This window comes from Passer domesticus, chromosome Z, assembly GCF_036417665.1.
Source record: "Passer domesticus isolate bPasDom1 chromosome Z, bPasDom1.hap1, whole genome shotgun sequence".
NCBI lineage: Eukaryota > Metazoa > Chordata > Aves > Passeriformes > Passeridae > Passer > Passer domesticus.
In genome coordinates this window covers 35,648,831-35,665,452 of record NC_087512.1, presented here as the reverse complement: position 1 = coordinate 35,665,452, position 16,622 = coordinate 35,648,831, and the positions used below count along the sequence as shown (strand labels likewise).

The 16,622-nt window shown below is 36.4% G+C and overlaps 1 protein-coding gene across 7 annotated transcripts in view; it reads left to right on the top strand.

The window, feature by feature from the left end:
- PRUNE2 (prune homolog 2 with BCH domain) overlaps positions 1–16,622 on the top strand; it is a 129,864-nt gene that overhangs the window by 97,448 nt on the left and 15,794 nt on the right. For 6 of the 7 annotated variants that reach the window (XM_064402634.1, XM_064402632.1, XM_064402633.1 and 3 more), the window contains 4 exons: positions 6,058–6,146; positions 7,045–7,245; positions 11,350–11,526; positions 15,737–15,839. In XM_064402634.1, coding sequence (XP_064258704.1) covers positions 6,058–6,146; positions 7,045–7,245; positions 11,350–11,526; positions 15,737–15,839 — 570 coding nt within the window. Of the gene's footprint in view, positions 1–294; positions 450–6,057; positions 6,147–7,044; positions 7,246–11,349; positions 11,527–15,736; positions 15,840–16,622 lie in introns of those variants that run through there. The other variant, XM_064402636.1, reaches the window with a different exon arrangement.

The window sequence follows — 16,622 nt, the reverse complement described above, 5'->3', positions numbered from 1 at the left end:
AAAGATATGCTGTTTGGATGTAAATGTGAAACAGCAAAACAGGTGTTTTTTAATGAAATAAGATGTCAAGTGTTTAATTGTGCTAACAGAATGGGTTTTGCTGTTCTTTTATATGAAGTGAGATGAATGTTGGAGTAATGTCCTGGTTTTCACTGTTCGTTTTTCCTCAGCTGGTACAGTACTGTGTTTTGGATTTAGTATGAGAGTAATGTTGATAACACACTAGTTGTTGTTCTAGTTGCTGCTAAGTAATGTTTACCCTAAGTCAAGGACAGTTTTGGTGTCTCATGCCCTGCAAGCAAGTAGGTGCACAGGAAGCCAGGAAGAAGCATAGCTGGAACAGCTGACCCAAGCTGATCATAGAATATCACGCCTGGTGTATAATCTGGGGAGTGACCAAGCGAAACGGGGACCGATCGTGGCTCAGGGATGGAGTTTGGCATGGCTTGGTGAGTGTTGAGCTGTTGTGTTGCTCCTCACTGAAATCCTAAGGCTAATTTTGTGTTCTCCACTCCACCCCACTGGGTGGGGGAAAGTGAATGAGTGTCTGTGAGATACTTACTTGCCAGCTCAGCTTAAACCATGACAGGTCGCTACAGAGATGGGTGATGGCAAAACACCCCTTGTAAATCATGTATTTGGTAACATATTTATATGCATTTCTGTAATCCTAAACTGAAGAGGAATGAAGCAATTAAGAAAACATTTTGTGTAAACATATCCTTGATGTAAATTGCAGTTTGTGGAGTGTTTGAACAATTGCTTTAGGTTCTTCTAAGGCTTTTTACTGCTTCTTAATAGGAAGAAATTCTTGTTTTGTCTGAAAGAAGTTAGACATCTTCCAGATAGGGTGATCAAAATTATGTGAGACCCATCAAGCAGGCCAGAGGTGGCTTTACACAAGATACTGCATACTCTGGCAAAACACTTATCCCTCCTTAATGCTAAGGCACTTTCAGACAGAGCTGTGCTGCAACTCAGTAGACAGTCATTACTCGATAAATACCAAGGGCTTTTCCTACCAAGGAAAATACTCTCACATCCAGTCCCTCAAGCTCTCCTTTCTATTTTCCTGGGCTCAGTACTTGCATAAGGGTGGTGTCACAGGGTGGGGATGGGATGGGTTCAAAGGAAAAGAACTTTGTGCTGCCTGTGTGTTGCAAAAGTGACTCAATGAGTTTAAGTTCCCCTACTTGTTTTTGTACCTAAAATGTCACTTCCTGCATTATTCTTCAATGCAGCTCAATTTTTCTGCAAAATTAGTGAGAAATTGGGCTATCAGCAGGACGCTTACTTCATCCAAAACCAGGGATACCTGCATGAGGTGTGGAATTTGAGAAGATGAAAAAAGCCTGAATGTCTAGCCTCTGACTAACCTTTCCACTGCACTTCGTATCCCCTCTTCACAATTAGTATCCAAACCAAGCCTATATTAATATGCACAAAGGTGATTTCATCCGTGTCATTTCTTTGGCTCATCATGTTTTGAAACTTTATAAAAAAACTTTTGACATCTTGTGAAAATTTAAGAATAAAATTATTTCTCTATGTAAAGGGAACAGTGTGGAGGAAACATGATTTTCTTATCTAGGAAAAGTGCCTGGCAGTTGTGGGATCCACTTCAGATTAAAAATCTGCAATGATGAGTAAAGAAAATGAGAAAATGTATATATTTTGAAGTCCAGCTGGTGAATAAATTGTGGTGACAGTCACAACTGGATTAATGTTGATCTCTTTTACACATTGTGTCTATTTATTCAGAGCAGTGCATTGGAAGCACATCTTGTTTTAGACTAAAGAAATTAACTTCTTTATAATAATAGCTGCAGAGCAACTTGGGAAACTGGTGATAGATCACAGATGACACAAGGGTGAAGCAACACAGCCCATAGGGATTATGACATATTGCAGTGAATATTCAAAGCTGCTCTTTCCAAAATAGCAGAATGCTGCTGTACCTAGAAAAGTCAGGAAGGAAGACTTGAGTTTTAAGAAATACTGATTTGAGAGGGCATTAAGAATTATTTCAAGATTATTAACTTACTGAGCTGTAAAAATGTCTGAACCAAAAAAAAAGAGCAAGGAAAGTATTTCAGCCTCCTGCCTCTCCTTTCAAATGAATTTGGTATCTGTCTCTGTTCCACCTTTGAGAAACGAGGGGGGTTCAGCTGCTTCTGAACAAGATCATAGACCTGAATATCAGAGCAAATAATCAGTAACTTGATTCCCAGTGCAGCTGATCCTTAAATGACTGGTCTGTGTACAACATAAAAGAAGTCATTTATGACACAAAAAGCCTTAAATGACTTTGACCTCTGTTCCAAGATCCTTTTTTTATCAATCCAGTAAATCATACCTGATTAGAATGGGCTTTCTAAAATACCTTAATTTATTTCTTCAATAGAAGCATTGATTAAAAGGGGATTAAAAAAAAGGTTTCCTTAATATATTTGTCCACATCATCCATGTTATAAGCTGCACCCTTATGGCAAGGCAAAGAATTTTATAAGCCAGAATTTTGAAAGCATGTGAAGTAGTCTGTGGGAAAGGAAGAGGAGGTAGTTGCCTATTTTAAAGTTTCTGGAGTCTGACTTCCATTGCTAGGGTTCCTGCTGAGGTCTGTTGAGAGCTTCTGCTCTGCAAGGTGCTGAGCTGCTCAGCATAACATGCTCTCAAAATCCGTCAGAAAATGTGAAGCAGTGTCTGTAGAAAAAAATCTTCATCCATATCCTACTCATTCTCTTAGTGACAGCAGTTCTGAAGCCATATGTTGGGGCACAGTATCACAGACATTTAAATACAATTTTAAATGTGCCTATATTGCCCATTAATTTGTGAGTGAAATATTGACTGTGGTCTATGAAGAACTTCCACTGAACCGAAGGTGTGTGTGTCTGGCAAGGGGTCTTTAATGTCTTTGGGTAAAGCACAAAGGATTTGGAAAAATAAGACTAACTCCCAAGGCAGAATTTCTCTTGTCCAAAAACCTGTTGCCTAGTTTTGACAGTACACAAGAACCTGACACAATTAAAAAAAAAAAAACAAAAAAACAAAAAAAACCCAGGAAACACAATCTCTGCTAAAAAGCTTCTGAAATGCAATAATAGCATTGTATGTAATTGAAGATAAAATGGAGAACCTTGCATCAGCAACTGCTTTTGGAAGCTGGACTTTTTAAATGCCTGCTTTGACCCAGCTCTTGTAGGACCAGAGAGTCTTACATTCCAAATTTAATAACCAATATGAACAGTACAGATTATTGACATTAAAAACACTATGTCAACAAAATAAAATTATAAATTCTCCAATAAATCCTGATGCTGTTTAACTGTAATCTGGTAGTAGGGATATTTTTTGAGTATACTGCTTGTAGCTGAATTTTGTAAGAAATTCAAACAAGCATTTCACATGCAGCTTTTAATACCTAGAAATATACTGTTCTTCACAAATATGATAAAAAATTCTGGTTTAACTCAGCTGCAGTGGCCCCACTGAAAGCAGAAAAATACCTCAAAGTTTTGTTGTGAAAGTGTAAGAGGCCCTAGAGAAAGCAACAATACAAACTCATGTACATATGTGTTGAGAAAAGAATAAAAAGAGGATGCTACAGGGAGAAAAGCAGTCTTGAGGTAATCCTGGAAGCATCATGATTTAGGATAATTCTGTTCTGAGCATTGCAAAATCGTTAAGCAGCTCTAGATTTGTGAATTACTTACTTGTGGGAAATTGCTTTCTTTCAAATTATAATTGTCACTGTTTCTGTAGGCATAGAGTATGTAAAACTCAGTCATGCTCTTTTCATACAGAGGGAAAGATGATCTTCATTCTTAAACTATTTTTTTGTTTTATACAGAGAAAAGTGTCTCTTTAATACAGAAATCCTGAAATTTCACTGTCCTTACTCTTCACACAGCTTTTAATATTTCCTTTCAAATAATTCCCTCCAGTAATTTCCAAAGGTTCTGCAGGTAAGGAATTGCCCTTTGGTCTGATAAAGCTGTAAAAAATACCACAAATTAATTGTTTGAATGACAGTACAAAAATTCTATAATACAGAATTTCAACCAAAATATAAACCCTTGAGTACCCATAAGTCATCATCTGACTAATCCTGAGCTGGTTTAATTGAAGAACTCTTCATTTTTTTTTTTTATTTAAAAGGTTAATACAGCCCCACATAAAATACAAATCTGAATTTAAAATGGGTTAGAAATATTCATACTCTCCCCACACCCTCTCCACTACAGCCAGCTGTTACTTACAGCTCTTCTTTTTAATTAGGATTTTTCTTTAGTTAGTTCAGATGAATGAATCAGACTTCATTACACATATTTTACTATGGATTGTATAAAAACCACATAAAAAATAAAAGCCAAAGACTCTAATGATTTATTTACATTATCTATGCAAGTTCTGGTGGTATTCAGTACTTCTAAATACAGATCATTGTACAGAGTAGGGGGGAAATGGAACTGGTAACTTACAGCCAATTTGTGCCTTGATTTTATTCATGAACAGGGTACTTTGATCAAATTTCTTCACTATTCTGTTGTGTATCCTAAGAGAAAGTGTTTCAAGCCTTCTTTGACAGTAATCAAACATATTCAAGAATTGATATGTTTTGTAAAAATCATTAAGCTGTTCATCTCTGTGTTTATGAAAGTCATACTATACAGTATGTGGGAATAAAATCGAAATTAGTAAAATCAGTTTTTATTAAGATACAAGGCTTGGTTGTAAGCTGAGCAGCACAAACATGTTTGTCCATAGCTTTAAACTGTGTTCTGTATGGTTTCATGGAAAATTGGGAGTTTACTAGTTTGTTGGGCTGTACAGGGAATTTGATCTCATGGGTCTTGAAGTAAAGTTCTTTTTCAACTTTAGGCACAGTAAAGCCTTTGGCAGCCCTAAATATGCACACTTTTATATAATTTATATGAAATAACTAGCCTATTTCATTTATATGAAATAACAGCCTACTCTGATACAGTGATTGACCAAAGAGTCTTGTCTGGACACAATCAAATAATGAGGGTAGTCCTCCTTATTGGAAAAGTGAAGACAGGGAGAAACTGCAAGAGCTGTAAGCCACACCTGTTCAGATCTGTTCAGCTGAATCACTTGAATCATTCAAAACATAGCTAGCTGATGCTGTTGCAGGGAAAACTACCAGCTTTGATCTCATCACAGTTTTGTTGGTCAAAGTACTCTAAGAAGGGTCTGTTCTTCAGCTTTTGTGAGGAAAAAAAGAAAAAGAAAACACATTTTGGAACAGTAGTGCAGAATAAAATGCTACAAGTATTATGATAAAGTAAATTAAGTCTCTTGAAGTCATGCATTTGCAGATAGTTTGGTGGCTGTTAAAAGTGTCCTGAAAATGTATTATGTTGTTTCCTATTTGCAGTTGAACTGTTCTTCCAGCAAGTACTTAGTAAAATATTTAAATAACAAGTAGATATAAAAATGGTTCAAGTCAACTAGCTCTAAACATTTAACTATCTTTGTTGCTGTTTCCACTACTCAGTGAATTTTCCTTTTCTTATTCTTATGTGGGTATGTATGTAGGTATGTATGTATGTGTGTTAAATGTAATTTCTAATATTTACTTACATAAAAATGGGGTCTAGGTAAGATATTTGCAACAATTTAATCTTTGAAAATCTGTCATGTAGTTTTGGTTCTCACTTTTTTACTTTTGTAACTTTTTTGTGTGTCAGATTACCTGCATTAGTATTACTGATTTGGATCAGAATTGCTGTAAGATACACATGATATCAAAAAAGGGAAGACTCGCTCATTTTTGCTATACAGTAACTGTGTATACAGTCATGAATATACTGTTTTACAAAGAGTAGCTGCAGCTCCTTGCAATGATGTCTCCCGTTTGCTTGATAACCAAAGACCAACTTCACTTGTGTAAAATGAGAAATACTGCTGTTTGCAACATCAGTTTTGTAATCAGACCTCTGAACTGGCTATGTTGGTGGAAATTTCACTTCTATATAGGATCATGAGCTGTACATCTCTTTATGATCATACTTTGTATTTACCTCTCAGGTTGGTACAAGAGGATATGGGAATGGACATCCCCTTAGCTGAGGGTGTACTAAGCCCCAGAAGCCCCAGTTCTACGGAGATGAGACCTGGTGAGAAGCTCTTGCTCATTTTCTTAATTGTATCTTATTCCTGTGGCATTTAATTATGCAGTTAGAATGATATTTCTGTGCTGGTAAAGAATCAGTTCAGTGTTAAAAAAACCCCAAAACATTGAGTTTGCTTGATTTAGTCAATTTTCTTCTTCACTTGAGAAATGATAATTACAGTGTGACATTTTCTCTTGGGCATTGTTACCACTTGTTTAGTCTTTGGAAAGTTTTAATAGTCTGTATTATTTATTTTATAATTGACCTCTGTCTAAGTGAACTACCTCAGACAGAACAGCTTGAAATGTGCCATACAAGGCAGAGGCAAGGAGCAAAGGTATATCTAGCTCTCTTCTTGTTGAATACTACTTATATTTAAGACTGATTAAGAGACTCAAAGATTTTTTATTTGTTACTGTATTGAGTAAGGTATTATATAGTTAAAGCTAAAGATGTAAGTATCTGTAAATTATCAATGAGTGCATTAAAAAAATATTTACAATGGCTTTTAACTCATACAAATTTTCCCAGGACTCAGCAATGTCTTGATTCATAGCTCACCTGATTTGGATTTGCCCTTTAAACTCTTAAATATTGTGGGTCAGAGCATGTTCAAAACCTTATTTTTGTTTGATGATTGCAAAAAAATGAATCTACAAGTGAGGTAGCCATAATTTAAGAGCTCTGAACTACATTTGCTGCTCCTGTAGATTTTTGTTTCATTTCATAAAACATTAATGCTAATATTTGTGTTTTGTTTTAGAGGTCTTAAATGTCATGGTGTTACTAGAATTGATCTGTCCCAGGGTGTTTAAAGGTAGTTTTCAAATACCTGGGAGATTAATTCTATGTGGACTAGACACAGTTCTTTTTCTCTCTTTTTTTTTTCCCTTTTATTCAGAACCTCCCAATTCACTTGATCTTAATGGTTCCCAACCCAGAAGGATAAAGCTCACTGCTCCAAACATCAATCTGTCATTGGATCAGAGTGAAGGCTCTATATTGTCTGATGATAATTTGGATACACCTGATGAAATTGACATTAATGTAGATGACCTTGACACTCCTGATGAAGCTGACTCTTTTGAATACGCTGGACAAGGTAATATTCTAGATTGTAAATGTAGGGTTCATCAATGCTAGGCATCCAGGTATTTTTACTGTCTGCTAATTTTTTTATTCCTCTTGTGTAAAGTATTATCCTTCTGTTTATTCAGAGTGCAGAAAGAAATAGTTCAGCTGAATTAATAAAGAGCAGCTACCTAGGGAGAATGAAATTCCAAGTCCTATCTTTGTCCAGTACCATGGGACTTGTCTGAAAACAACTGTTCAAGAAGGAGAGAGCAGCTAACTGTTGCTGTGGATAATGCTGTAGCTAGCTGTAGCTAACTGCAGCTTCTTTCAGCTCTGGCCAGCTCTAGAGTACAGTTATGTTGCTCATATTTAGGAATATAACTTTGTGCAAAATATGTTGGCTGCACCAAAGATCTTGCAGCATACAAGTGAGGTAGACGTAATGTGCTGAGAGGTCTTTTGTTAGGAAGAAAGCTCTGCTTTTTATTCCCATGGTTGGAAAGCTGAGGTATGGAAGGTCTGTGGATAGCATAATAAAGCTAGCTCAGGTGATGATGGAAGAGCAGAATTCCTTGTTCCACTAATTTTAATGTCCTTTCTAAGCAGGGCTAGCTGTACAAGACAGATGTACCCTGAAGTGTGCAATGGAAACTTCATTCTTTCTTCATGTATTAATGTTTTTTTCTTGGAGAAATATGACATAGAAGTTTTACTCAGTTCACTTAGTTTCATGATGTTCAAAATAGGGTGTTTCCTGTTCCTTGCTAGTACCTTATAAAACATAATCATGTAAGAACTGTAATTACTGATGTAAACACAAACAGATCACAAGCTATTTGAGGGGGAAACAAGTGTAAACATTTTACAGCTGAGAGCAGAAAGAAACTTTAAAAATGGATCCATTCAAACTGAATTTTCCCATGCATTTATTTTCCCTAATGCTAGTGAGGTTGCTGGAGCATACAAGAACAGTTGCATTATTTTAAATGATATTGCCAAAGAGTACTCAATCATGCATTAGCATCTGTAACGTTACTTCTGATGAGGAGGCTGATTTCCTTATGGGTAGATGCAGAGTGTGGTGATGAGTTGCTTGATAGTTAGAAGATTTCATAGTGAAGGTTAAAACTAACACACACACACTCTGACATGCTTTCACTGTAGTGACCACCATGTGAGAGAAAATGTCTCTTGTCTGCAGTAGAACAGATGTTTCCTTTAAACCCTCAAGTAGTTAAATTCAACTCCAGTGATATTTGTAGCAGTTGTATTGATGGCATTTCCTCCCATTTTCTGCTTTCTAAATATGATGATTCTTAAAGTTAGACAAATTTCCCCAAATGCTTAAGTGAAGAGCTCAGCGTCCCTCTGGTGTTGGTGACATGTATATGGTTCTGTAGTTTTATTTTAGATAGTTAATAGTAAAAATATCATCCTCTGAGATGAGCCATGAAAATAATAGAAAAGACCAAGGAAAAAACCTCCCAACATTTTAATTAAATAAGCCAGCAATAAAAGAAGTTGGCTGTATGTAATGTTAATCTGATAGCTAAGATGATAGTTATAAGAACCAGTGCAGACTGGCTTATTTGCATGGTAAATAACCTTTGTTATGTTTGTACTCCTGTCCTCTGCTGTTAGCTGGTATGCACTCATCACGATGTTACCAGCAATCTCCCACAGTTCAGTGTTTCTAACTGCTGCCAAACCCAGAAAAGTAAATACTAAGAAAAACACAGACCAGAAAGAACAGTGACTTTTGTCATGATCAGACTGTTGAAGGTCCCTTTGAACTACAAAAGACAGCTGAGGAAAGCAAGACTGTTACCATGGTTCAGGAGTTCGCCTCATCACTGAAAAATATCTCTGTATTATAAGTTAATACTGAGACCCACTTTTTCTAATGAATGGTGAAGAACAATTATCACAACTGCAATATGCATGAAAGATGAGAGCAGAAGTACTAAAGTATTTGTCTTGAACTAGCACCTGACTTGTTCAGAGATTGGTTGATCATCAGTTTCATGGGGTGGGGCTTTTTAGTCACTAATACCATACATTCCAACATTCCCTTTACAAGCCATGGTAGTTTCTGAAATGAGCTTTTTATTATTATTTATTTAGATGACATAAAAATGTAGTTTCTGAAAACCATATATCAGTATCTGTGAAGGCCTTTTCTCCAATCAGCATATTTATAAAGTACGAATAGTTATTATTTTTTCTGCAGGTATTTATTTCCTTTCTGAATTTCACACTGATGCATCTTTCTCTGCAAAATCAACAGTCCAGGCAGTAAAGGAGAGCTACTTAATCAGGAAGAGGCAATCTAGTACCATTTCTATTAAAATATAATTCATGTATCCAATTTCAACATTGTAAGTTTTATCAGGGTTTTAGTAATTTTTAAAAAAATCAAACCCCAAATACAATTTCAACATTGGTCAGCCATGTACGTAGCCCAGCCTCTTTTCCAGCCTCTTTTTATTAAAGTTTGTTCTGCCAGCTACACTTCTCTACCTCAGTAATGTTCTTTGTACTTCTGAAGGAATCAGCTGACCAGACAGTCTTTGTAGGCTGTGTTGATAATCCCATCTGTCTATTCTAAAAGTACCTGAGCTGCATAATAGTGTCCTTGGAGACCCTTACAGGAATGGGCTGCCCTGCAGTGGCCTCTCAAAGTTTGCCTATCTTGACTGTATGCATGTAATTTTCATATTGCTACCGACAGTACCTTTGCAAAACTGACAACATAAACAATTGCATTCAGATACCTGGGTTTGGAGGTAGTGGGGTTATGTATTTTGTAAGCTTGTTCCCAGTGTCACAGAATACGTGGTATTTCAAAGCTGAATGGTGTTATTAAACATCATGAGGATTGTGCCCTGAGAAAGGCATGAATGTATTCTTCAATTCATCAGTATATAATTTGCTGAGCAGCAACTGTTAAACCAGTTTGAAGTACTATACTGGAAAAAAACCCCACTTTTTGTCAGACTGTCCTTTTTTCCAACCTTAGATCTCCTCAAACTCATTTTGAGTTTTTAAGGAAAAAAAGGCTTACATGGTCACACTATAGTTGCACATGTATATATTTCTTGATTTTCCATCCGTGTTTCCACCATTAATACAATTTTATTTATGTGTAGGTTTTTAACTCATTAGCTACTTAGACAGTGAGGAAAGAGGTGAAATATTCCTCCTTTCTTTCACTTTCTTTCAGGATTCCATCAGGCAGAAACTAGGTAAAGTACAGAATTGTTTATAGACTCAGATTTCATTGCACATGAGACAATCTACATCAGAGAGGGGCACCTTCTGCCAGTATAATTCTGTAGTAATACTTTGTTTTAGGGACAGAAAATACAAGACAGGCAATGGTAGAAATTGAGACTTTGTTAGTCCAATTGTTCCAATAAATATGTGCTCAACCTGTCTTTTTCAGAAGCTTTTTTTGTGGGCTTAGAGATACTTGGTGTTTGTAACAGATCTGATGAAATTATTGGTAGGATTTATAGGATAATTCAGTATTACAAAGTAATAGATTGGTACATGTATGTATATGTGCCTGTAGCTTCTATGTAAATATATGTGGTATACATACAGTATACTATCATATTCCTGATTTCATAAGTAACTTTTTTAATTCTTATGATAAACTAGTGTGTTTTGAGGATCAATATACTTTGATTTGTATGAGTGGTTCAAGGAGAAGCCTTAATCAGAGAGGCACATCTGTAGATAACCCAACACATAGAAAGGTTTGAGGGCAGCTGTGGAGCATTGTGTTCTTTAGTTCTTGTCAATTAAAATTGCTCCTTTGAGTTTATTCTTAATTCTCATAGATCTTGTTAGTATTTTCAAATAGAATGACTCTTGTGTATGTCATTATCACTCTGTTTACTGTTATCTCACTTACTGACTTGCAATTCAAATTCTGTTCTTATGACTGCAGAGACAGAATAATGTTTTAGAAAGAAGAGTTTACTTCAAATATATGTCATTCTGCTCTTATTTATACCAGTACGGTAAAAATCTAGTTAATTTCAGTCATCCATCTCAAATGTATGTTGCAGCAAAAACATTTAGAGCTTTAACAGGAAGAGGTAATATATACAGTTCTCCTTTTCAGAAGAGCAGACTGCTGCTAAGGATGCTTCCCAGGAGGAGTCTGAATCAATCCCTGAGTACTCTGCTGAAGAGGAGCGAGAGGACAACAGGTTGTGGAGAACGGTGGTTATTGGAGAACAAGAGCAGAGAATTGATATGAAAGTCATTGAACCATACAAAAAGGTCATTTCACATGGAGGTAGGAGCAGCTGTAAGCATTTTTTAAATTGACGTTAAAAATTCATGCTTTATTGATCATGATTTATGTTTATTTTTGTTCCATTATCATATTGACAAGGGGAGAGAAAATTTATTTTTCAGCTTTGGCTGAAACCAGCCAGGCTTTAAATTCAATGTGGCAATGACTAATATGAATTTTAAATTAAAAACTATTTTGGAATCAGCATACTGGCATATATGTGTCAGGAACAATCTGGTCATTGCAGGGTAAAACTGTCTGGGACAAGGAAAAAAGCTTTTGGCCTACAGCAAAATAAAATTTTGAAAACTTTATTTGGTGAGTTTTGACAAAACCTTTCATGTAAGGAAGTATAATGCTCTGTGATTTGCTGAATGATGCATGTGATTGCACAGATCTAAACAAGTAGAGTGGCAAAAGATAAAAGATCCTTTTCCCTGGGGCTTCCATTCATATGGCTACTCACCTTATGCTATTTTTCTGCCATTTGTAGTTGTCAGCAGCATTTCACCAGGAACTGGTTTGTGGGACTTCTTACATAATTTGTTAATAACTATCAAATAATATATCAAAGACAACATTTAAAGTAGGAAAATGGCCCCATGTGCTTGCTATATTTTCTCATTTCCTTATCTGCTTCCCAGCTTCCTCAGAGAATTTATAGTTTCAGTGTTACTAGTACACTTATGTATAAATTAATTCAAATTTATAAGTATTACTCTAAGTGCCTTTTCCTTGGTGTCTCAGATTTGGATTATCTTTAGATTCTGTATTTCTGGGGGACACTCTTTGCTATCTGTTAAGGAAGGTATTAGGTTAAGATGAATTGTATTGTTCCTGCAAAAACTGAGACAGGCAGCGTAGCATCTCAGAGGTAAGATTTATGAGTTTATATGGGGATGCTTTTGTCACAGTCTTGTTGATCTGCAGCATTAGTTAAAGATACTAAGTTAAAATGTTTTCAGTGTTGAGCCTTTGTCTGGTAAAATTACATAAATAAATGATGGTTAATTTTTACATTAAAAGCAGCTAAATGCTAGCCTACAAGTATTCATAGTGGCCATTGTACAGAAGGTTTAATCAGAATTAAAAAAGATGTCTAGGCCTCCAAACAAGTATTTTTCTACTACAACATTACCATCAAAGTTTTATGAATGTGATGACACTTCAGACACAATTTAGCCAACATACCCAGATGGCTTAATTTATGAAACAAACAAACAAAATATTTTTGGGCCTTGCTAATGTTGTTTATTTATATATTTTTGTGTGCTGTAGACTAGTCAATATGCATTTGCAGGAAAAACTTGTATATTTCCTAGTAGATGTTGAAGTTTATGTTTATATCAGCTTTTGTGAAAAATCAGTCTTTAATGGGAGAGTAGGTAATTCAGCTGACCTCTCTATATGAAATAATATGAATTCAAATTTTACATGTCTGATGTTTTGTTAGATCACTCAAATGTAAGATAAAGAGCATTTAGGGTTTTTTTTTAACTTTTGAAAGGGTGTTTTGCTATTAGTCAATAGCATTAAGTCATCATAAAAAACAACAACTTATCTAACAATAAGTTTCAGCCTGCTGCTGGTTAAACTGGAAATTTTTCCTGATATCTAGGCAAATCAAAGTAAGTTAAGGACTGGATTAAATTCTGCATTTATAAAGTGGCAGATTGAAGACAAGGAAACCAAATCACATTGTTGCATCTAATGTGGAAAACTTCGGACAACTTGAACAGTTTCTACATTATGGCAGCAAGGCCCCTTCTGTATGAAGTTCCCTTTGGCAGTACTTCAGTGGAGTGTTCAGAGGGCCAGGAGTCTTTTCTTTAATCTCAAGAATAATAGTTTCTGACTAAAATTAGTCAATTGGAAGTCAAGTCGAGGGTTTCTTGATGGTTCAAAGATCTACTGAACATGCCTCCCTACCAAATGACAGATAACAGCAAACACAGAATCTAGGTGCTAGCTACAAAATAGGAAAGGGGAGAGTAGATTTGGCAGCCTAGGTTTGAGACTGTCTGCAATATATGCTAATGGAGAAATTTTTTAGAGATCTTTTTCTTTGCTTAGGCTAACTGAGATTTTGGGCAAATGGCTTTTATTGGCTTTTAGTGATGAATTAAAATACACTTGTCCCTAGGGTGAACATTCCTTCTCTTCAAGCATGTGTGAGAAAAAGTGGCTTAGATTTATCTGTGGATTTTTCTTCTGTGTGTTGCTAGTTAGCATCTGCACATAATTGTTTTGCTTTCCATGAACTGCAAACTGTGCTGTGTAATTTAGTGGATGCACCTGCCATAATGTGCTCTTACTGCCAAATTCCTGTGCCTGCCAGCTGGACAGATTGCTTTATTACAAAGTCTTTTAAAATGTTATTAAATTTATGGAAGGAAAGAAATGTCCTCCCTATTTCCCTATTTGTAAACCGGAGGGGGAGAGAAATACTTTTTCTTGTTGTTGTTGAAACCCAGCTGGCAGCCAAGCCCCACACAGTCAGTCACTCACTCCCACATAATGAATCAGAAGAGTAAGAACGAGTAAAGTCTGGGTTGAGATAAGGACAATTTAATACATAAAGCAAAACCTGTGCACACAAGCAAAGCAAAACCAGAAATTCATTCACTCCTTCCCAAAGACAGGCAGGTATTCAGCCATCTCCAGGAGAGCAGGTCCTCATCACGCAAAACACTTGAGCAGTTAAAGGCCATTACTCCAAATGTCCCCTCCTACTTCCTCCTTCTTCCTCTCCTGAGCATGATGCCATATGGTCTGGAATATCCCTGTAGTCAGTTGGAGTCAGCTGTCTTGGCAGTGTCCCCTTCCCCTTCCAAGTTCTTGTGGATCCTCAGCCTGCTGTCTGTGTGGTGGAGAGCAGAATGAAAAGCAGAAAAAGCCTTGATGCTTTGTGAACACTGAACAGCAATAACAAAAACATCTCTATATTATCAGCCGTCTGATTTCAGTGCTAATCAAAACTACAGCCTCATACTTGCCACTGTGAAGAAAACTAACTCTCTGCCAGCCGAAACCAGCAGAATTCCAAATAATCTAGCCGAATAATAATATGTGCTGAAAACAGGACTTGAGTTCCATAAGCACTTTAGTTAGGCTTCGATATTGCTCTCTAGTATCCAGAAAGCACTGTAAAAGTCTTAGAATCTCCTTTTGCAAAGATTGTTTAAGTTAGTATTAACCTTTAATTTTTGTCATGAAAACATGTTCCTGAGGGGAATTGAAGTCTCCTTCAAAAATATTATCGTCTCTCCATTAGTGTCTGTTTTTTCTAGACTCAAAAGGTTTTTGCGTGTTCTCTCAGTATATCTGTCTTCTGTCTCTGCATTGCTAGTGCTATCTACCTACAGACATTCCTACAGCATCTTTATAAATTCCCTCCTTATTGCATGTATCCTTTAAGCAAAACTTTCAACTGAAATGCAGGAATATTTTTTATTTACTATTTATGATAAATACAGAAAATCCATAGCAGCTGCAAAGGGTTGTGGAGAAGATTAACCAATATTAATCCATCATGAAAAGGAAACATACTCTTTTGGATAATAAGCAACTGTGCTGGGCCCTGGAATGGTAGTGCTGCAGCTTTGAAGATTAACAGCTATCATTAGGCAGTGACGCAGCCCAGAGAATGCCAGTATTGGACAACTGGAGTATTGAAGGTTAAAAAGTAATTTAAACAAAACTTGCAGCAAAGTATTTAACTGCTCCCCAGGAGTTTTTAAGGAATAGTGGAGTGCAGTCATAGTTGTAATGGTCTAAAGCCATTTGGAGCTGCACAGGCCAATATTGGATTGGACTGCAAGACTTTGCTGAACATAATTCAAACAATGCAGGACAACAAATGTAGGATATTTTCTTTAGCCTCTTGTTGCTTACTCTGAGGTGAGCATTCAATACATGGTTGCTATAGAGCTGCAATGAACCAGAAGTAGAAGCCTTAAAAAGCTTTTTTGCTGGTCACTATAAAAACTTTACTAGTAGTTGTGCTATATGTGGTTTTTGAGGATTCAGCTTAGCTGACCATCCAACTTCTTTATCATTTTATGATAGTTCATATATTTCAGGCTTTCGGTATGAAGCATTCTGGGATGCTTCAGCAGTAGACATAGTAGCTTTATTACAGGATTTTAAAAAAATCCTGTTAAAAGGCTTTGACAAAGATAAAAATGCGTTTTCATTTTTTTTTCCACAGGATACTATGGTGATGGTCTGAATGCTATCATTGTGTTCGCGGCATGCTTCTTGCCAGACAGCAGTCGAACTGATTACAACTATGTCATGGAAAATCTTTTCCTGTGAGTGATATATGAGCAGTGTGACAAAGTCTTTTGAGTTAGTGATCAGAATTATGCAGTGAGAGGTAACCTGTCTTTCCTTAAGAGGTAATTTTGGCCGTTAGAAGGGGAGTGACAAGGAAAATGGCAGTTTTAGATAAACTGCTCAGTGGATTTTGGTATCCTTTACCTACTCACCTTCCCAAATTAAGGTGTATTTGTCAGGACCAAATCTGACTGTCAGTATCTCTCTAAAGCCAAGAGGTGCAATATCTTCACCTTGCTGGGGCTACAGTCTTTACACTGTTTCACTAATAATTTCCAGGTCTTGCTGAGAACAATCAGCAAAGACTTAGACTGTTTTTTACTGTTCATTGTTTATTATTATAACGTATCCCTGGACATATTTTTAATATATGCTGTCTTTGGTTTAGGAGTTACTGGGCTTTTTTTGACACTTGCTTTTTAAAAGCAGAATAAATGGCAATTGCTGACACATGCATCTCTAACTATGCTTCCTGACTCCAGCTACTTCTGATTCGGCTAGAAGTGGCAGGGACCAGTTGGGCAGGACACAAATTGGCCACATAACCCCAAATCTAGTACAGGAAAATTATTCCTAAGAGCAAGTGGTTTGGCAGCCCACAATTTTGAAGGCAACTCTCTCCTGAAGTGCCTTCAGCTACTTCCACTTACAGCTGTTAAAAAATCAATCATTCCAATGTTTTCTGTGCTAAAACACAGTAAGTATTTTTCTAAAGCCAGCGGGAGACCTGGCCTTTGGCATTTGCAGCTTACAAGGCA